Here is a 21,740-nt window from a genome sequence, read left to right as displayed (position 1 = left end):
CCTACCCACTTCTCACTTTTCCATTCTTAATGGTGACTCACTTGTCCTCCCTTCTCAGTCTGAACTCTCCTGTGCCATTTCACTAGTATATCCTTAACTGCCCTGCCTTTATCTGCTCGCTTACCTGCCTGACCCTCACCTGCCCTGTTCCCTCAAAGTCTCACTTCCCTCCCAGATGCCCGCTGTCTCTCCAGGGGGCGGGGTTTGGCCTCGCCGGCCGAAGGGAAAAGAACTTCAGTCCAACCCGGAAGGACCCAGGAGTTTTGATGCAGAAAGGGCGGTGCCATCAGAAGGTGGCAATAAAGAGCCGAGACAGGAGACACACCGGAACCAAAGAGACGAGACAGAATGGGCGGGCGATATGGAAAGCGGGGTCAAAGAAGATGAGGGCGGGTTTAGTAACGGGAGTGGGCTAAAGAGGCTCTGTAAAGACGGTGGGAGACTGAGCCGGCTGCGTGCCCTGCCTCCGGATCTCAACGGAATTTGGAAATCCTGAGACCGCTCTTAAACTAGCGTTCAGGAGCGAACGAGGAGAGCCACCGCTCTGGGAAGCTTCTCGCTCGCCCCATCCCCACCCCGGGGTCCCGGAAGCGGAAGTAACGGACACGGAAGTGGCTTACTGTTGCCGAGGGGACGGGCCAGGCAGATGCCAACATGGCAGCGGTGGGGTCCGGCGGTTCCCCCGCGGCGGCCGGGCCAGGGGTGGTCTCTGCAGGGATGTTGGAGCCTGGGACCACGACTGCGGGTGAGACAGGCTGTGGCTGAGCAGTCGGCGGCGGGCGCGGGGGTGGGATCGCGGGGGGGTCAGAAAGGTTCCTCACTGAGGCGAGAGGGAGCATCCCGTACGGACCAACCTATGTGTGGGGAGTGGGAGGGTGGGAGGAGGACGTGTGTTTTGGGGGCGTGGAAGAGACCATTCTGAGGGTGATGGGGAGGTCCCTTCTGCAAATGGGGAGTAGAGACTATTCTGAGTTGGAGGCGGGTGTTTCCTTTTGGGGAGGCTAAGACCACTAAGACCATTCTGAGTGTGTGTGGGGGTCCGTCCTTATACAAGGGAGAGACCATTCTGAGAGCGGGAGAGTTCTTCCTTACAGAAGGGAGGAGCTGTTCTGAGGGAGGTGGTTTCTTCCTTGTAAAGGGACAGGGGTATTGTGAGTTAGGGTGGGGCAGGTTCTTCCTTATATGACTTAGAATGTTTTGAGGATAGGGATGTCCATTATATGGGGAGAAGACCATTCTAGGGGTCCCTTCCTGATGGAGATAGTTCATTGTATGTTGCAGTGGGAGGGGCCTTCCTTATATGGCGGAGAAAGGACGTTCTGAGGGTGCCAGGCCATTCCTTATAACGGGGAGAGTTCATTGTGAGTGTGAGCAGGACAAGGGATAATTCCTTGGGTGGGGGTATGCGGTGGTGGGAGGATGATTGGTGTATAGGGAAATATTTCCTTATATCGTTAAGGGACCCAGACCATTCTTAGTGGAGTAACCATTTACTACATGGGGTTCAATCCTTTGGACAGTGAGGGAATCATTTCTTATATTTGTTAGACCATTCTGGGGCAGGGAGGAATCAGTCATCATAGGCGGGAGGGGTTGGAGAGACCATTCTGAGTGTAAGGGAATGGAATAATTTAGATGAGAGAACGTTCCTTAAGGGATGGACATGCCTTATATACAGTGGTCTCATTCCTTGTATTAGGGTATCGTTTTTCACATGAGACAATCATTCACTAAATAGAACCATCATTTCATATAAATATTTGGTTGTTCATCCATAAAATGAGAACACTGATAGTTCATTCAGAGATCAGAGCCATGTAGGGGTCTGTTGAGGTGATCCATATAAATCCCTTATCCCAATGATAGGCACGCAGTAAGCACTCAATAAATGTCGAGGATGCAGTTGGTATTCTGCCCAGGGCAGGGTTGCTTCTCACTCAGGGGAGGGAGAGAGAGGGCTGAGGTGGGTGTCCAGGACCTGCCCCACCCATTTCCTGACACCTCAGCAAGGATTCCAGGTATGGGCTGGACAGGGAGAGGCCCACTTCTCCCTTTCTGGCTCTTCCTGCCTGTGGCTGAGGCAGTGGAAGCTGGCAGGGATGAGACTCACGTTGGGTCAGGATAGGCAGGCAGAAGGAGGAAGTAGCGGTGGCTAGGAGGATCCTGGTTGAGAAAGGAGAGGGGAGGGTGGTAGTGTGGTTATGCCACAGCAGCTTTTGACCCCTTCTTCCCCCTTACTCCTTCCATTCCCCACAGCTCACCGGCGCCTCAAATACATATCCCTAGCTGTGCTGGTGGTCCAGAATGCCTCCCTCATCCTCAGCATCCGCTATGCCCGCACATTGCCTGGGGACCGCTTCTTTGCCACCACTGCTGTGGTCATGGCTGAAGTGCTCAAAGGTCTCACTTGCCTGCTGCTGCTCTTCGCACAGAAGAGGGGTATGAGCCAGGGAGAGGGGCTGCAGGGAGGGGGGCTGCATTGGAGTCGGTGGGTGGCAGTGTGTGTATGTATGTGTGTGTGTGTGTGTGTGTACGTACCCGCTCCCACGTGGAGGGTTTGGTTGGGGGATTATCTCTGTGTCTATGAAAATGCCTGGGGACTGTGTAAGTGTGGCTTGGCTGCCTTGTACCTCCAGCTATGAGTAGCTGCATCCACATGTTTATACCCCTAACTCCCCAGGAGCTGGCCAGTAAACACTGAAGGAATGAGACAGTCTGTGCCCATAAGGTAGCAGGTGACCCTTACATGATGATTTATTGATTTCTCTCTAACTTTTCATTATGGAGAATTTCAAACACAAAATCAGAGAAAATAATAAAATGGTAAAATATCCATGTCCCATCACCGAGATTCAACAATGATCAACTCGTGGCCACTCTGCCATTAAACAGCATCAGTGATTATCCACTCACTACCAGTCTATGTGTCTGTTTACCTACTCCTGCACCTTGATATATATTTTTTTTTAATTTTTTTTTTTTGCGGTACGCAGGCCTCTCACTGTTGTGGCCTCTCCCGTTGCGGAGCACAGCCTCCGGACGCACAGGCTCAGCGGCCATTGCTCACGGGTCCAGCCGCTCCGCGGCATGTGGGATCTTCCCGGACCGGGGCACGAACCCGTGTCCCCTGCATCGGCAGGCGGACTCTCAACCACTACGCCACCGGGGAAGCCCCACCTTGTTATATTGAAGTATGTCCCACATGAAGTATTATTTTGAAGTAAATTCCCTCTTATTATCTTGAGTAAATATTTCGGTACATTTAAAATAATGACTTCAATCAGTCATGACTGCTAGAAATCATACATCAAAAAATTAACAATAATTTTTTAAGTTAATCAAATAATCAAATATCCAGTCAGTGTTCAAATTCGTAATGATTTCTCAAATGTCATAAAAGTTTTAAAAATTTTGTTTGAATCAGGTTTATATAAAGTCAGTGCTTTGTAATTGGTTGGTGTCTTCTAGGTCGGCTAGCCTCTAGTTTCCCCTCCAACTGTTTTTTTTTCTCTCTGCAGTTAATTTCTCGAAGACATAAGGTTGTTTGTCTTGTAGACTTCGAGTAGCCTGGATTTTGCTGAGTGCCTCCCACTGGTCTCATTTAACATGTTCTTCTGTCCTCTATATTTCCTATAAGTTGAATTTATTTACTAACTTAAACACCTCCCCAAAGGCCTTCTTTAAAATGTTGCCCAGTCATTTCTCTATAAAGGCCTCGCATGCAGCTCTGCCCTAGGTATTTACACTGAAGAAAGCATTCTCACCCACTCATTAGCTCCAGGGCCCTGGGAGGCAGCAGTTTAGGAACTCATCTGCTCTGTTCTAGATTGAGTCTGAGACGGTTCGAGTGAACACTGTGTGGCAGGCCATGTTCTGGCTGTGGAGGTGGACATGTTAGCGATGCAGACGTGCATCTTGCCCTCAGGGGGCTGATATTTTAGATGGGGAGAAACAAATAGCTACAGGTTAATCACAGCTTTCATCTCTTATCTACAATTTCAGCAACCCCCCCCCCGTTTTATTTTTTTAGTTTTCTCATTTGGTGTGAATGTGTCCACGGGTCACTGCAGAAATATGAATGTGCTTGATTACGGTGTGCAGCGCCATATACGTTGTGTGTGTTATGTGAAATGTATAGCATATATGCCATGTTACCTTTCTAACACCTGGACATTCTTGAACACCCAAACCCCTGGGCCCAGGGAATTTGGGTAAAGCGTTAGAGGTTGATAGTTACTCCTGGGATTAATGCCATGAAGGGAAAGGGCAGGGTTTTGTGAATGAGCATCAGCAGGAGTTCCTGCAGTAACCTTGTGCAGTGGTTGTGGGGTTTTCCCTGAGGAGGGACACTCAGATGAGTCTTAAAAGATGAACTGCAAAAAAGTGGGGTGAGATTTGCAAAGGTCTTATTATATAGGAAATTATTCTCATTTATTGATTGGAGCAGGTCCCAACCAGACTTTCTGCTTTAGAGTCAAGCCTGCATTCTTCCATGTGACAGGGGCAAATGCTTGGTGTGTGTGGGGCTGACAGAAGGAGGCGGCCAAGTGGAAGATGGCCCCTGCCCTCAGGCAGCTCTCAGGCTTGGAAGGAACTAGGAAAAGTCTAAAAGTTGAGTCTAAGGAACTTCCCTGGCAGTCCAGTAGTTAAGGCTTCGCCTTCCAATGCAGGGGGTGTGGGTTCGTTCGATCCCTGGTCAGGGAGCTAAGATCACACATGGCTCGCGGCCAAAAAACCAAAATGTAAAACAGAAGCAATATTGTACAAATTCAATGAAGACTTTAAAAATGGTCCACATCAAAAAAATCTTTAAAAAAAATAAAAGCTGAGTCTAAAACTTTCCCTCTGCTTGGTAAATAGCTTTCCACCCACACTCCTAGAGCTTCTACTTCACAAGCTCCTAGTTAGTGCTGATTATTTCATTGCACAAACTGTACTGAGTGCTTGCCCTGGGACTTTGTGCCAGGGAGGTGGGCTCTAAGATGAGTGAAATATGGTCTGTGATTCTCAGACTGAGTATCCGAAAGGCTTGCTGGAGACATGTTTGTACTCTAGAGAAACTGAGAGTGCAGACCTCATTCTAGCCCTCAGGGAGTCGGAGTGTGGTGGGGAGACACAGGACCAGGCCCAGTCCTGTCCTTTAGAGGATCCCCATCTTTGGAAGTCAGCGCTAAACAGGGCTCTCCTCCCTCCACCTAGGTAACGTGAAGCACCTGGTTCTTTTCCTCCACGAGGCTGTCCTGGTGCAGTATGTGGACACACTCAAGCTCGCAGTGCCCTCTCTCATCTACACCTTGCAGAATAACCTCCAGTATGTTGCCATCTCCAACCTGCCAGCTGCCACTTTCCAGGTGAGCCCCAAGCCCAGGAACTGGCTGGGGTGGGGGATATAGGATGTTGGGGAGGGAGGGCTGCAGAGAGCGGGGGCTGTGTTTCCTCCAGAATGTCCTTGGATCTTCCTCAACCTCGGTTTCCTCATCTGTGAGAACTGGGAATGGAAATGGTAATAGTAGCTACTCACTGAGATGACTAAAAGAAGTAATATCTGGGAAGAGCCCTTGGTTGGTGATGGATAAGCTTTAGGCTATTTACAAGCAACCTTTAAGATGGTTAAAGAGCCTGGATTCTGGGGCCAGGCTGCCTGGGTTCAAATCCCAGCTCTGCTACTTTCCAGCTTTGTGATATTGGGCAAGTCACGTAACCTCTCCATCTCATCTTTAAATTGGACATTACAATAACACACTTCATATGTGAGGATTAAACGAATTCATGTGAAGTGCTTAGACCCACACCTGGCACATAGTAAGCTCTATGTAAATGTTTACTGACGTCATTTCATGGCTGATTCATTTGTATCAACACATCCTTATCAAGACCTCCCTCATCAGGATGTTTACTATTCATTCATTACCTGCTGTGTGAGGTGCTTCACATACATCAGTTGTATTTACAGATGGTATGTCAGGGCTCAGACAGGGCAAGTGCTTTGTCCCTCGTCACACAGCTAGGACATGGGGTTGGGATGTGGACCTGGGTGTGGCCCAGGACGTCCTTGCACAGCCATCCTCCTGTGTGCTTTCTGGGAGGCGCCTCAGAGCTATTTAGCCGCATCTCAGTCAGTGGCCAGTGGCTGGATATTTTTGCTGTTTTTATGGTTATCTACCCCACCCTGTCCCTCCATTGTGCCTGGGGGCCCACAGTGGGTGCCGTCCCCCACATGTACATGTTGGGGGTCGGAAGCAGCCCTCAGTGTCTTCCACATGCCACTCGCAGGTCACGTACCAGCTGAAGATCCTGACCACGGCACTGTTCTCCGTGCTTATGCTGAACCGCAGCCTTTCCCGGCTGCAGTGGGCCTCCCTGCTGCTCCTCTTCACCGGAGTCGCCATTGTCCAGGCACAGCAAGCCGGCGGTGGGAGCCCGCGGCCTCTGGATCAGAACCCTGGGGCGGGCCTAGCAGCTGTCGTGGCGTCCTGTCTGTCCTCGGGATTTGCAGGTGTCTACTTTGAGAAGATCCTCAAAGGCAGCTCAGGCTCCGTGTGGCTGCGCAACCTGCAGCTGGGCCTCTTCGGCACAGCCCTGGGCCTGGTGGGGCTCTGGTGGGCCGAGGGCACCGCTGTAGCCCACCGCGGCTTCTTTTTCGGGTACACGCCTGCTGTCTGGGGCGTGGTGCTCAACCAGGCCTTCGGCGGGCTACTGGTGGCTGTTGTCGTCAAGTATGCCGACAATATCCTCAAGGGCTTTGCCACCTCCTTGTCCATTGTGCTGTCCACTGTTGCCTCCATCCGCCTCTTTGGCTTCCACGTGGACCCTTTGTTTGCCCTTGGTGCAGGGCTGGTCATCGGTGCCGTCTACCTCTACAGCCTGCCCCGAGGTGCAGCCAAAGCCATAGCTTCCGCGTCTGCCTCCACCTCTGGGCCCTGCACTCACCAGCAGCCTCCGGGGCAGCCACCGCCACCGCAGCTGTCTTCCCACCGTGGAGACGTCAGCACGGAGCCCTTTCTGCCAAAGTCAGTGCTGGTGAAGTGAGGGCTGGCGGTGGCGGTGGGGGGAGACAGGGAGGGACACTGGGTGGAGGGTGTTGGGCATCTGCAGGACCCAAGTTGCCACCGGGGCCTGGCTCCCATGGGGTTGGAAGGGTCTTTTCTTCCAGGTTCTCGAGAATTCTGGAAGCCTGTGGGACTAGGGCAGGGCATCACGTGAACCCTTCCTTGTAGCCAGGGGTTTTTAGAGCTGCCTCCTCTGTCTCAGTCTAACCTCTTTGGGGACCGGGTTGGGGGTGTTGTTATTCAAGGCTTTTTTTGTCTGCCCCCCTCAGCCAGAGGCGTCCTGTGTCTCATGCCTGGGAGAGTCCCTCCCAGCAATCCCTCCACCTTTGTAGGGACAAATTGGACAAAAATCCTACAACTCCTTAGTAATGACTGATGCCTATGTGTGGGGTTCCGATTCTGATAGCTTGAGGCCTTCTCTCCTCCCTGACAACCACACTGGATCATATTAGTAGCTCTTTTTGTGGCCTTGGGGCAGCTTCCCTAACACAGGGACTTGAAAATGGGCCTCTTGTGAGCACCCAGAGAGAGAGGAAGGGGGGCGACAGCTGAGATTTTTGCATCAGCCCATTCAAGGGGAGGGTGCAGTAGGGGCCATTTATTTGCGATTTGGGGGTTTGTGGTGTAATCAGATGAATGATCCAGGGTGTGGGAAAAATGGAGAAGGGAGGTCCTTGAAGTGGCCTAATCTCATGGAATCTAAGACACTGTCAGTTGCTGGATGCAGGGTTATTTTCTAAGATACCCTGAGAGGAAAACTAAAGCTGCCAGCCACACTCATGATACCCCACTGGCTGTACGAGGCACCCTTCATGGGGAGGGGTGTCTTTAAATTGCTGAAATGTGGAACCTGCCCCCTGCACTCCCCAAAGCTTATTGACCCCTTAACTGTCTCCCAGGGTGTATATGGGGTGTGTGTGTGTGTGTGTGTGTGTGTGTGTGTGTGTGTGTGCGCGCGCGCACACACACGTGCGCGCACAATGCCTGGGCTGTCTTTGCTATATGTACATAGGGCCGTTGGATCTTTATTTTTGATTAATTTGTTCTGATTTTTTGGTTTGTTTTTTTAAGGAACTGTAATGAACAAATGTCAGGATACCCAATGCCAAATAAAGATATTGTATTTATTTAGTCCACGTGTAGCTTTCTGACCCAGGGTACCCGCTCTCTCCACATGGGCTCTGTTACTAACCCTGGGGACTACCAGCCTCCCTAGTCATCCTTGCTTGCTCAGGACGTCCACCTGCCAGCCCACCCCAGCTTTCTGTGTTTTTCTTTCCTCCCCGTTCCCACCACAGGTTGCTCACCAAGGTGAAGGGTTCCTAGCCGCTGGGATTGAAGACGCTGGCCTGGCCTCACTCTCCCTTCTTGCCCTGGTCCAGCCAGGACCAAACGCTCTGATCAGTACTGGTGGGGGGGGGGGTAGACGCCGAACCCCCTGTCCCCACACCCCCTCTCCCACGCAGGGCTGACATGACTAAACTCTGGCCCAGACAGGACCCAACCACCCCCATGGCCCTGCTACCCCTACACTATTTCTTAGGTGAGTTTTTGTAAATAAAATGTGTTTTGCATCTTGCTGGCTTGGGTTGGGAAGTCTCAAAAGTGTGAGAGAAGGAAGCACTCAGGTCTCGTGGGCATGATCCACCGAAAAGCTTTTATTAAGAACCCCAGGGTGGGCCGGGCTGGGGAAGGTTCAGTCCTGCTGCTTGGTTCGGGAGGCCTCGGCATTGGCCCGGAGCACAGCCCCCGGGGATGGGTAAGGGCGCTGCTGGAAGAGGGGCCCGGCTGCTGTCGTGTCTGCACCCGTCTTGGCCTCATTCCGCTTGGGGAGTCCTGTTGACCACGTGCCCCTGGGGGTGACAAGGGGCGGGGGCGGGAATGTATAATATGTGTACTGTGGCAGGCACCTCCCACCCACCCACAACTGACAAAGGGGGAAAGGAGACAGGAAGAAAGGAACAGTCAGCGGTGCACTGAGTCAAGGGGAAAAAGGAAGGGCTCTCGAGGGGTGGTCAATTACCGGGGTGCATCTGAGTACGAACTGGGGTCCATGGGGTCTAATTCTTCATCCTTCCGGCTTGCCACTGCGGAAGTAGGTGGCAGAGTGGGGTCTTCGACGGGGGCACAAGGAGTCCCCGATCACCGAGCTCTCCCATCCCCAGAAGAAATGGAGCCTGAGGCTGCCAGGCCCCAGGCTCAGGCACTCGTGTGAAGCCAAGCGAGGGCTTCCTTACACTGTGCCCCCCTGGTGCCCCCGTTGCCTCACCCCAGCTTACCCTTCTTGCTCTTGGGGTAGGGAGCCAGCTCCTCCCGGCGATGGTGGCGCCGTTCTTTGCCCTCTTCCCGGTCCACCTTGTCATACCCGCGGTCCCGGTCCCGATCCCTGTCCCGCTCTCTCTCTCTGTCCACCTTGTCATAACCACGCTCCCGGTCTCTGTCAGACTTCTCATGGCTCCGTTCTGACTTCTCATGGCCGCGTTCCGACTTCTCGTGACCTCGGTCCGATTTCTCGTGGCCCCGGTCCGATTTCTCATGGCTCCGATCCAACTTCTCCTCAGCATCTGGGGACACGAAAGCCTTGTGACCTTCCTCCTCCCACCTCAGGACCCAGCAGCCTCTGCCTTCAACAGCCTCCTTTGCCTGGGGCTGGGTCTGCCTGGTCTTACCCGCCCTGGTCTTTTACCTGACCCCTCCTGGAGAACTGCAAGAACACTCGAGGCACCCTTGTATCTGCCAACTCACCTGCATTACTGCTCCTGAGCTTCTTGGCAGATTTGGAAACAACGGAGTTGGGATCATGTGGGGACAGCCAGGACACAAGGTCTGTGTCCACATTCCAGTAGTAAGGGAGCCCGCTGCAGGGCAGTGGAGGGAGGGAGGGAGAGAAGGAATGTCAGCACAGATATCCTCTCCTTGTAGCCTCAACTCTCGTCTCCCCGATCTCTGCCTGTACCTGCCCCATGCCAGGACCCTACAGGGAGGGACCCCCAGATGTCTTCCTTTGTGGCCTCCATTTGCCCCCAGCCCACCCCGCTGCATCCCCAGACTCACCAGGAAGGGTCAAACACCTTGTACCAGCTTGGTGGCAGGCCCTCCAACCGGGTAGCCTCATAGTCCACAGGATCATCATCATAGTCCTCAGCAATGATCTCTTCCTCCGGTTCTGGCAGGACAAGGAGGAAAGGAGGACAGCAGTAAGGACCAGAGGGATCCCCATCCTGCAGTCAGGGCCTGGGGAGACACACTCACATTCACATGGACCACGTGTGTGTGCCAGGTCTCAAGTGCCCTAAAAAATATTGCTCACATTCCAAATCCAAGTATCTGAATATTAGGATTTACCAAAAAATTTACCCAAATCTGTTCTGTTTCTGGGTTCAGATATGACATAATGTTACCTGAACTTATCTGGCTTGGCGAATATGAGGTTTCTGACTCCGGTATATTGACTAGCAAGTTTGGATAGCAAGGGATTTATCCAAACGCTTCTCTGAATCTATTCAGTTCCTGAGGCCTACAACTGTTGTCAGTTACTATCAACAGAATGAAAAAGGTGTATGAGTACCTGGACCTCCATAGGTCTATCATAGATTTCACCTATAGCTAACAATGAAATGTATATGTCAGCAACAGCAGAGTGCCTGTCACACAACAGGCCCAAAATAGATGTCAGCTATAATCATCGGTATTGTTAGTAAGATATATACAATCAGCACAGGGCCTGGTACCAACAGCCTTAAAGTAAATGTCATATCAATGATCATTATCAGTATTATTAACCAAAGATCTATGCTTGGCACACAACAGCCTTGTAATAGATGTCACTTATCAATAAAGTGAAAATAAGATGAGTTTTCCAGTACCTGGAACACCCTAGCCCAAACTAGATGCCAGCTTTTGCTATTACTTACAATAAGGTAGAAATACTAGCAACAGCAGCACAGTAGGCTGAAATGATAGATCCTATCATTATTTTATATACTGTTCACCATAATGTGTATGACACTTCAAGTAGACCCAAAATACATGTCAGCTATTGATACGGTGAACAATAAGGTATATATCACCAGCACAGTGCCTGGCTCCACAGTAGGTCTAAAATAATGTTATCTATTAGTATGGTAAAGAGCAAAGTATTAGCATCCTGCCACTGTGCTTGGCCCACAGGAGGCTGCGGTAGATGTCAGCTTCTGTCAACTGTTACTATCCTTACTATTAGATAATTTGTAACCACTTCCAGGGATTGATGGATGGATTAAACTTGGGATATAGAAGACCCAAAAATACACGTCAACTGTCAGTATTATTAAGGATGAAATGTCTATTCCCCGTCCCCACCCGCCTCCTCATACGGTAGGAATGGGTGTCAGGAATACGCATTGTTAACAATGAAATGCCTGCCACCCCACTGCTTGGTGCGAAGTAGGTCCATGCTAGGTATCAAGTGGCAGTATCAACAACAAAGTGCCTGTCAAGCCTGCCACATTGGTAGGCCTATCTGCTCTTAGCTCTCTCACCGGGCTCCAGATGTTTGAGAATGCCTCTCTTGGCCAAGCGGGTCTGCAGCGCAACGGGCAGCGGCATAGCGGATAGCAGACAGACCTAGGGAAGAACAGACAGACCAAAAAACAGCTCAGATGAGGACTGAATGTGATCTTGTAACCAAGCGCCTCCCCTCAGCAAGTACTCATCTGGACCCCCACCTACACTAGGAGCTGGGCGACAGACCCTACGCTAAAAGGTGGAAGGGATAAATGGCAATATCACCAAAACTCTCACCAACCCTCCTCTCCCGGGCCGGGTGCTCCAGGACCGGGTTCCTCTCCCAGGCCCAGGCTCCGCCCACTGCCACAGGGGCCAAACGCGGCTGCCCCTCGCCCCAGAAATGGGCTCACCCAACTTCCCCCGAAGACTACCGGGTGGAAGGAACCAAGGCGCTGGGATGGGGGAGCAGAGTGCAACACCTCCAGCTCCAAAAAATGCGCCCACCCCGACATTACCAATACAGTCACGCGGGTAGTGGAAAGCTGACAGACTGGCCGTCTCTCTCTCGTCGCTTCTATGAGTGCCAGGACTACACGACTCTCTTCTCCCAAACCCCAGAACGAGGTCCTCTCCCTCCGAGCCTGGAGGAAACTGGGCTAAGCTCAGGCTGCGGCGAAAGGATGACACAAACTTGGCTGGCCAATGAGAGTGCCCCTTGGTCTGACTTCTTCTGGTGAAACGACCCAATCATTGCCCTGGAATAGGTGGAAAGCTCGAACGCCTGTGTGCATTTACGGTGGGGGCGTGGCCCGCCCGCGGTTTAGTCAGACTGCGCGGCCGGACGCCGGCGCCATGGAGGAGTACGCTCGGGAGCCTTGGTACGGCGAGGGGCGCAGGCCTCGGGACTGTTGCTGGGGCGCCACGGCCAGCGGTGGGAGGCGGGCGGGGGAGGCATCGGCCACACAGCGCCACGTCCCAGATTCGGGAGACTCTTAGACGTTTGTTGTCTCCTTCTGCTCCCCTTCCCTTCCTCCTACTCGGGCTCCGTTAAGAGGGGCCACAACTGTGTGCCTAAAGGAGAAGGTGCGGTGCAAGGACGAACCACTCCACGTTTCCCTTGCCTTCGTACCTCCCAGTCTCTCTTTGTTAACGAAAAGACACGCTGGTCGAATCCATTCCAGCCGAGGGGGTGGTGCGGTATTGAGCGGTGCTGGATCATCCCCCCGGTCTGCGATTGGTTTTTCCCAGTTGTACGGGTTTAAAAAAAAAAAAGAGGGCGTGGCTTGGTTGGACGTGCTCATTGTGGGAAAGGGGGGTGCGAGCCCGTTCTGCTTTAGTAACAGTGCTAGCTTAACACTTCTGTAGCGCTTATTTAAACTTGCCAACTCTTTGCTTGTTATCAATTCATTTAATCATTGATAGTAGTAAAGCGGTTGATTTCTTGGTTGGCTGCGAAGGGGAGGGGCGGACAGGGCAAAGACTAATATTTTCCCTCCTTCGCACTATTTTTTGCTTAAATGAGGGGGAGAATAATCTATTATCTGAAATTCTGCTTCCCATTTGGGTGACTTAGTCTCTCCCAGTTGGAAAGAGTCATTGTGACATGGCAAGAGGGAGGGCTCACATTAACCCCATCCTCCCCCTTCCCGCTTGCAGCCCATGGCGAATTGTGGATGATTGCGGTGGCGCCTTCACTATGGGTGTTATCGGCGGTGGAGTCTTCCAGGCCATTAAGGGCTTCCGCAATGCCCCTGTCGTGAGTCCTGGCCTTCCCTGGGTGGCGCGGGGGTCCTGCCCTGCCCACATGGGATACTGTTCTGAAAACTGCTTGGAGCTGCTAGTCACATGCACTTATTCATTCTGGTGCCTGCTCACCTACTATATGCCAGGCCTGGCTCCAGGATCTGGAAGTTTGGAGGAACTGCAAACATGACCTCTGCCCCTCACCCCCCCACCCAACTGGAGCTCCTCTGTGGAAATGCTGTGATGTCAAAAGGGTCATCACCAAAACCTAAATGTGTGTGTGCAAAGCCAGTCAGATTTTACCTAGAGGCAGATTCTGGGTTGGAAGCCTGGATAGAGGGAAGTGACAGAGGAGTTTAATTGGCAGGAGGAGGACAGCCTTAAAGCTGAGAAAATGCTTTTAATTTAACGTAATCTATTCCCTCTCTCTCTCACTCTCTATCTCTGACAACCCCCCTCCCCTTCCTGGGAGACCTCATCAAATGTCATGACTTTAAATGCCATGCATTTGTCAAGGTCTCTGTAATTTCTCTGTCTAGCCCTGTCCCTCCCCTCATCTCCTGGAGCTCTCTTTCCTGGATCTTTGTCCAGGTTTCTCCCTCTTATCCTCAAGGTCTCAGCATAAATGCCCCCCTCCTTAAAGAGGTCTTTCCTGACCCTTCAGCCACTGTCATAGCTCTTTTTCCTATTTCCTCTAGCGTTCTTATTGCTGTCTGAAGCTGTCTTATCTGTACCCTTATTTAGGATCTGTCTCCCCCACTATAATGTGAGCTCTGAGAGCGTAGGGGCCAGGTCTACCTTGTTTACTGCTGTATCCCTGCACACAGCATGGTGCCTGGCACATAGGTGCTAAGTAATGAATGAATGAATGATTTCTCATCCCAGCTCTTAGAGCACCTATATTGGGGTGCTCCCCAGCCCCCTAGTTCTTGGCCCCTTCCCCACATCTCTACCCCTGATACCCCTCCAGGTTTCCTGCCCCCATCCCTCTCTTAAAAGCTAGAAACCTTGTCTGCCAGTGGCCTCAACCGGGCTCTGATTCCCTTCCTCCTCACTTTCCTCCAGGGAATTCGGCACCGAATGAGAGGCAGTGTCAACGCTGTGAGGATCCGAGCCCCTCAGATTGGAGGTGAGAGGTTTGGGGAGACAGATGTGATAACAGAGTTGAGCTGGTTGCTCCTTTGAGTCTAGACTGCAAGTTGGGGGTCCAGATTCTAGTCCCACCTCTGCCTGGGACTTCCTGGGGGAGTGACGTTTCCCAGCAATTTCATATGGGTGAGTTCTGGAGTTTAAATCCAGGCCCTGGCTCTTCCCTGCTGTGTGATCTTGGGCTAGTGGCTTAACCTCTCTGAACCTCATCTGCAACATGGGGATGACAAAACAATAAGTTCTGTAATTTATGTAACTTAGGTAGTACGTACTAAGTGCTGGTTGCTCTGTTAAGCGCTTTGATAGTATTAACTAATATAAATTTTCAGAAGTCAAGTAACATGCAGTGTGTAGATCAGGTCCTGGCACACAGTAAGACTTGAGTAAACATTTTAACTATTGTATTGTTAACTGGCTTTGCTAACCCCTTTCCTTCTCCCTGAAACCAAGGTCAGAATTCCAGTTCTGTGTGGTAGTTACAAAGATCAAAGTTGCTCTGTTAAAAGCCATATAGAAGGGAGTTCCCTGGTGGCCTGGTGGTTAGGATTCCGGGCTTTCATTGCCATCACCCAGGTTCAATCCCTGGTCAGAGAACAGAGGAATGAGTGCATGGCGGGGCCAAGAAAAAAGCCATATAGAAGCAGATAAATCTGCCCGTAAAATACTTGTCAGCCCCCTGTGAAGGTGAAAGGAGTGCCGATGGCAATTACAGACAGATTGAAGGAGCTACCACAGAGACAGATGGGGGCTCTCCCCTAGGAGTTTGCCATCTGCCTTTGCCTCTGGGTTTTTCCCCCCGTTCTTTGCCAGAGCATTCAAGCCTTGGGAGTCCCTGGACCCTGAGCCGTATATTCTGGGGATTCCCCACAAACACTAATTAGGCTGTGGTCCCTCAACAGGTAGCTTCGCAGTGTGGGGGGGCCTGTTCTCCACCATCGACTGCGGTCTGGTGCGGCTGCGGGGCAAGGAAGATCCCTGGAACTCCATCACCAGTGGAGCATTGACCGGGGCTGTGCTGGCTGCCCGCAGTGAGTGCCCCATCCCCAGGCCCCAGCCCCTTCCACCCTGTTCTGCCTGCTCTCACCTGTCTCCCTGTGCCTCCTCATTCCTCCAGGTGGCCCATTGGCCATGGTGGGCTCAGCAATGATGGGAGGCATTCTGTTGGCCCTCATCGAGGGTGTTGGCATCCTCCTCACTCGCTACACTGCCCAGCAGTTCCGCAATGGTGAGTTCCTGGTGAAGCTGGCCAGGGAGAGGTGGGAAATGCTCTGCCTTGCCTCCTCCACTCATCTTTATCCAATTCTCCCTGCTCCAGCACCCCCATTCCTGGAGGACCCCAGCCAGCTGCCCCCTAAGGAGGGTACCCCAGCCCCAGGCTACCCCAGCTATCAGCAATACCACTGAGGAAGTGACCGCCTGTCATCGCCACCGTGGGAGCTCCTCCTTGGTTCCCTCCGCGATGATCTACCTCGAAGGGAGGGCTGGCTCCCGGTTGGCCCTGGGACCCTCCAGAGAGGGCCTCTACTCTGTTCCCTTATCCCAGGTTGGGGGTGGGGCACCCCAGCTGCCCTGATGGGTGGGTCCCTTCTCTCTCAGGCACCCCAGCCCCCACTCATATGTAACAAGCTCTCACCCCAGTCCCTTTGCATGGCGCCCTGATCAGTATTTAAAGCCAGTTTTGAAATGCCTATGTATGTACTCCTTGAGCCACCCATTGGAGCTGCTCACTAGGACAAGGGGTAGAGCCCTCTTCAGGGACTTGGGAGCCCTAGGATTTGGAGTCCCACAGAGAGTGGGCTCTAGTAAAGGTTTGTGGGATGAATGTGTAGGAGGGGGAATGAATCCAGATGTGAATAGTACATGAATAAGGGGGCCAAGTGTTGAATCACAAGCAGACGGAAGAGGAACAGGCTTGGGAAAGAAATGAGTGAACACAGGATTGCTGGGGTAGAGGGGTGGTTCAGCATGCGGCACCTCTGACCCCTCTCCCCCATGTCCCCATTGCAAAGACTGGGAAATCTGACCTCACAGTGAACTCTGTCTTTCTGAATACCAGTCACCCCGTTTGTGAAGATAATTCCCCCTCCATGTGGCCTCACCAGGGACCTGGGATGGAAGTAGGGGTCGGGGAGACCCAGCTTCCTTGAAGACGGTACCCTTAATCTTCTCTTCTGCACTACAGAGAGATTTCTGCTCTGCGATGCTCAGGGTTGTCAGTATTTAAGGGTACCGGATGAGGTTTCGTTTTGGGGGTGGAGTGGGGGTTATGGGAGAGAGATTTTCTCGGATGGACATCGGCTCCAAACACTGTCTCTTGCATGCAAACACCTACATGTGTGGGGCAGACGCCTCCACGGGGGTGCAGGTGGCCTCATGGGAGACACACCAACTGTCCCTTTTATGCAAGCCATTGCAAAGAGGTGGAAATGCCCTCTCATACAAACTCGCTCCCTGGGGGTGCAAATGCGGAGTTCTCAAGCCTCCGAAGGCCCCAACGAGGTCCTAGTGGTCCTCGGAGGTAGTAGAACTGCAACGCTGCTTGATGGACTCAGTGCCAGGCGCACGTAGCAGGCCCCGTGCACACAGCTCTCTCAGTGCCCCAGCAGGGCCCTGGCCTCGAACTTGCCGACTCCATGGCCACGCCAGCAGCAGCAACACACTTGCCTGGGTAGGACCGGGATGCCAGTCAGACCCTGGGTATCCCAGGCTGCAACCCTTGTATTTCCAGGCCACTTCCTTTGGTCCCGCCCATTCGGTACACCTAGGCCGCGCCCTTCCTCACCTCCAGGCCCCATCCCCGCTGCGTTTCCAGGCCCCACCCTGCTCCTATCAAACATAGGCCCGCTAGCTCTCCTGAGCCTTTTCCTTCCTTGAGCCCTCAGGTTCTGCCCACCTCAGGCTGCTGTGCTGTTCACAGACCCTTTGTCTCCAGGCCCCGCCCCCAGGTCCACCCCCTCCCTATCTTTCAGCCCTGCCCTCTAAGCCTCCTGCAGGCCCAGGTTTCCCGCCCTCAGAAGCCTCTAGACCCTACCTCTTCCCGTCTTCAGACCCCGCCCTCTCCTGCTCCTTAAGGTCCCGCCGCTTCGGGAACCTCAAATGCTCGGGCGCCCCGCCCTCCTCCCACTTTTGGGACCCCGCTCAAGGTCTCCGGGTCTGGAAGGCTGTTGGAGCCGTGGGGCCGTGGAACGGTTCATGGTGAAGTTCAGGGCCTTGTGCTCTGGCTCCTGGGGCTGCTGGCTGGGCCGGGCGGGACCAGTACTGGGTTTAGTAGCGGAGGACTGGGCTTCGGCTGAGAGTTGTAGAGCGGCATCGAGTGGTGGTGGGGCTTCGTGGGAGCCTAGCTGCCGCGGCGTCACCCGGCTCCTAGGTGGGGCTGGGGCGTCCGGTGTCGTGCAGGTCTCCGGAGTTGCGGGGGGAGTTGGGTCCAGGGCGAGTCCTCAGGCCCCGCCCCCTGACCTGACCGCGGGCCTGCTGCTCTTCCCAGAAGAAGGGAATGTGGGGTCAGACCCCGGATGGTTTCCACCGGGGGTGGGGGGGATTGCAGAGACCCAGAAAAGGCAGGAGACGGAGAAGGCAAGAATGAAACAAACAGATGGCGAGAGAAATAGGAATTGAGGGACATACACAGGGACATAGAGACACTAATGGACACATAGAAAGAGAGGCAGAGAGACATACAAGAAATAAAGGAAAAGAGACAGAGACGAGGAGAAAGGACAGAGACAGGAAGAGGAGCAAGAAGGAGCTGTTTGAGGGTCAGAAATGCAGGTCAAAGTGGAGGCCAAGGCGGGAGAGAAGGCGAGGTGGCGGTGTAGAGTTCTGAGCTGGTTTGAGGGGCTGAACCGACAAGGGTTGTCAGGCCAGGCCTCCTCAGGCTGCCTGCCCACTTACCCTCCAGCTCACTGGCCTCAGAGAGGCAGAGAGATGCCCAAACTGCATTCTCTCTCTCTCTCTCTCATAAGGATTTCAGTGGCTCTCCCTCAGGTTCTTCCTTCCGGTCTCCCTCCTCGCCTGAGCCCCTACTCTGCCTCTATGTCTTGATCTGTCTCTCAGCTCTTCTTCCTCATCTCTCTGCTTTGACTTCTCTGGCTGGTGACTCTCACCCTCCCTGAGTCCTGGAGTTTGCCATCCACCTGTCTGCACGCGGTGGGGAAGGGAAGATATTTGGTGGATGAGGAGGGTTAGAGAGGTGGACAGAATCAGAGAAGAGCAAGAGGTTCCAGCCCTGACAGTGGAGTGGGGAAATCCCTTTGTCCACTTCCTCAGGCAGAGACCCTGAGAGGCTGGGGAGAGAGACGAGGGGAAATCAAAGACAGAGAGAAAAGATAGGGAAAGAGACAGATAGCCAGTTTACAGAGACATCAAAGGAGAAATGGAGATGCAGAGAAACAGATACCAAGAGAAAAAGCAGTACACATTAAAAAAAAAAGACAGGGAAAAGAGGGAATGAAAGTGAGGAGATAGAGACATATTGGGAGAGACAGAGATAGCAAAGAAAAAAGAGAGAAGCTGAGGGGCAGAGAAAGAAAAAGAGAAGTGGGAGAGAGAGAGAAAGTAAGACAGAAGAGTTGGGTGCATACCTTACTCTGAGTTGCTGGTCTGAGTGTTCTCATTTCCCCTGTTCTCTTAGTGGCAGTTGGATAACAGGACCTGGCTGGGCAGGACAGCCCTGATAGCTCCACCCCTACCATCCCAGGTCCTCCAGGGGGGTGGGAGGGCTGCCTTCCCCAGGGATACACCTTTAGAGATCTACGCTCTGATGTTGGGACCTGGCAACCATCTCAAGGAGCCCATTTAGGGCCAACCTCTGGAACTGACCGATCGGGGCCATCTCCAGGGGATCTGCAGTGTCATCAGATTACCTGCAAGCCTGTGATCACTTCGGATATGCCAGTGATCACTTCGGAGGTGACAGAGGAACCTTCCTTTCCTTACGCTCATTATACATATGAGGAAACTGAAAGCACAAAAAGGTAAAGCAACTTGCCCATGGTTATACTGCCTGAAAATGGCAAAGCTGGGATTTATAGTCTTATTTACGGTGTATAGAGTTTCAGAGGTCACTTGCAACATGATTTCCGGGACAACACATTATCCATCCTAATTATGGGTGTTACTTGAAGGTTTTCATGGATGGTGTGAACTATTTTTTTTATAAATTTATTTATTTTTATTTATTTATTTTTGGCTGTGTTGGGTCTTTGTTGCTGTGTGCAGGCTTTCTCTATTTGCGGCGAGCGGGGTCTACTTTTTATTGCAGTGCGTGGGCTTCTCATTGCGGTGGCTTCTCTTGTTGTGGAGCATGGGCTCTAGGTGCACGGGCTTCAGTAGTTGTGGCACGCAGGCTTCAGTAGTTGTGGCTTGCAGGCTCTGGAGTGCAGGCTCAGTAGTTGTGGTGCACAGGCTTAGTTGCTCCTCGACATGTGAGATCTTCCCGGACCAGGGCTCGAACCTGTGTCCCCTGCATTGGAAGGCGGATTCTTAACCATTGCACCACCAAGGAAGTCCTCTAGAGTGGATTTCTTGAGTGGAGTTAAACAGTAGCAGCAAAACAGGCTAAAGTGTGTTTGAAGAGAACAAACTGCCCCAACTGTTAGCTCCCATTCCTGATGGGCTGGGTCTTGCTGATAGGGTTGCAGTGACTTCAGCAGAAGCATTCTCTGAGGCCAACAGCCAATTTTTACAAGATCGAGGTTTGGGATTTTTTTTTAAGGGAAATGTGAGAGGACCTATAGAAAGAAAGCTACCTTCTGAGGTATTTAAAAGAAGAGCTATTGCATTTTTGTCAGTTTGAGGTAGGCGTGTGAGTCTGCATGAGAGAGAGAGAGAGAGAGAGAGATCGAGATCCAGCAATCAAATTCATAGTAGCTGTAGTCTGAGAAAACACACAAGATAGTTTCGTTTTTCCCCTAAGTGACAGAGGGAATCCATAGCGGGTCAAAAGTAACAGGGTGAGAGATATTTTACTTGGTTACTAGAAGGTGTCAAGGTACAGTAATAGTCAAGATTAATAGTGAAGTAAAAAGAAAAAAAGGTGCTGAAGAATCAGAAAATTAATCTTGTTCTGTCACCTTGAGCAGAAGCCATCCAAATCTGCAGTCATCAGCTTCTGGAGAATTCCTAAGAATCCTCAGTTTGAAGCCTATTAATAAGGTCTTTTCCGCTGAGGCTCAAGGGCAGCTTTCCCTTTGATCATGCAGACTTTTTTGGAAATGCAGCTTGAACCTGTTATGGGGACATCTGGAGGCATCACACGAGTCTCTAGTAGTATGAAGTCATATTGGCCTGTAAGAGGGTAGAATCTAGGATTTGAGGTGCAATTACAAAACACTTAGGGTAGTCTGTTATTAACTCAGAAGTAGCTAACTATAGGTGGTCCCCAGAGGGGTTAGAGCTTATTGCCATCAAGGCTAATGGCAATACTTTAGTCCCTGGAAGTTTGAGGGTTAGGGTTAGAAGTTTGTTGATTTTACTTCCCAAATTCCATTAGGTCTCTCCACTTTTTCTGAAGATTATAGGTGATAATGGCTGTAGAGTTTCTGAGAAGTTAAAACTTTACAGAGTTTTTAAATAACAGAGTTCTTTAAATAAGTGCAATGCCTGTCCCTGCTACTGGAGAGGTAAGTTGAGTCGGGAATACAAAGGCAAGCAGTTTCCCTACCTTTACAGTGATAACTCTCTGACCAGTAGGAAAAACTCAGTTCACCTGGAAAATAAACCACAGCCAGAACTTGCTCATAGCCCTTTGGAGGTGTTCAAAAGGGCCTTGAGCTATTGGTTTCTATCCACACCCTACCTTTTCAGTCTTTGTCATGATTGTTATGAGGTGTGACATGCAAGGGAACCATCTCAGCAAGACCCTTAAAGTCACCCCATCAATGTTGGTTCAGTGTCAAGGCCAATTTTTCTCTGCTATTGTGGCTATTATCATGAAGCATTTTTGTTAACCTCCACTCTTCTTATAGTGATCTCAAGTGTCAATTGGAGAAAAAACACACAACATAAGAGCTGTCAGTTGAGTTTTATTCAGTGTTTCCGAGAACTGGGAACTGCTTCAAAGAGGTAGGGGAGGAACTAGTAAATGTATAATTTTTTTGGCTGGGAAATACATGTACTCAAGCATGCATCTTGGCAAAAGGTTACTGCTAATCACACACACACACACACACACACACACACACCCCATATCTCTCTCTCACACACACACACACACACCATCTCTCTCTCTCACACACACACACACACCCCATATCTCTCTCTCTCTCACACACACACACACACACACACACACACACACACACACACACACAC

The 21,740-nt window shown here is 51.7% G+C and overlaps 3 protein-coding genes across 6 annotated transcripts; 2 read left to right on the top strand and 1 right to left on the bottom strand.

The window, feature by feature from the left end:
* Window positions 1-94: 94 nt before the first annotated feature.
* Window positions 95-8,628, top strand: SLC35A2 (solute carrier family 35 member A2). Of its 4 annotated transcripts, none has more exons than XM_027091257.1 (5): window positions 95-745; window positions 2,257-2,439; window positions 5,200-5,351; window positions 6,864-7,010; window positions 8,348-8,628. In XM_027091257.1, the coding sequence occupies exons 1-5, from the start codon at window positions 655-657 to the stop codon at window positions 8,519-8,521; spliced, it is 747 nt and encodes a 248-aa protein (XP_026947058.1). In that variant the 5' UTR covers window positions 95-654; the 3' UTR covers window positions 8,522-8,628. The 4 variants fall into 4 exon arrangements, with proteins under 4 accessions (XP_026947058.1, XP_026947055.1, XP_026947056.1 ...); XM_027091254.1 differs by having other exon boundaries at window positions 6,274-7,010; XM_027091255.1 differs by lacking the exon at window positions 2,257-2,439 and having other exon boundaries at window positions 6,274-7,010.
* Window positions 8,629-8,682: 54 nt separating this feature from the next.
* On the bottom strand, window positions 8,683-12,186 carry PQBP1 (polyglutamine binding protein 1). Its single transcript, XM_027091259.1, has 7 exons — window positions 12,053-12,186; window positions 11,570-11,654; window positions 10,104-10,215; window positions 9,795-9,907; window positions 9,329-9,613; window positions 9,073-9,136; window positions 8,683-8,902 (listed from the first exon to the last, which is right to left on the bottom strand). Exons 2-7 carry the CDS (start codon window positions 11,634-11,636, stop codon window positions 8,746-8,748), a joined length of 798 nt encoding a protein of 265 aa, XP_026947060.1. The 5' UTR covers window positions 11,637-11,654; window positions 12,053-12,186; the 3' UTR covers window positions 8,683-8,745.
* Window positions 12,187-12,288: 102 nt separating this feature from the next.
* On the top strand, window positions 12,289-16,117 carry TIMM17B (translocase of inner mitochondrial membrane 17B). Its single transcript, XM_027091260.1, has 6 exons — window positions 12,289-12,415; window positions 13,194-13,293; window positions 14,346-14,409; window positions 15,329-15,457; window positions 15,544-15,654; window positions 15,745-16,117. Exons 1-6 carry the CDS (start codon window positions 12,390-12,392, stop codon window positions 15,831-15,833), a joined length of 519 nt encoding a protein of 172 aa, XP_026947061.1. The 5' UTR covers window positions 12,289-12,389; the 3' UTR covers window positions 15,834-16,117.
* Window positions 16,118-21,740: the final 5,623 nt, after the last annotated feature.

The sequence above is a fragment of the Aethalodelphis obliquidens genome, unplaced genomic scaffold, assembly GCF_003676395.1.
Source record: "Aethalodelphis obliquidens isolate GAN/ISIS:26980383/991018 unplaced genomic scaffold, ASM367639v1 scaffold71, whole genome shotgun sequence".
NCBI lineage: Eukaryota > Metazoa > Chordata > Mammalia > Artiodactyla > Delphinidae > Aethalodelphis > Aethalodelphis obliquidens.
The sequence above is the reverse complement of the archived record's forward strand: the minus strand, read 5'-3'. Positions and strand labels throughout refer to the sequence as shown.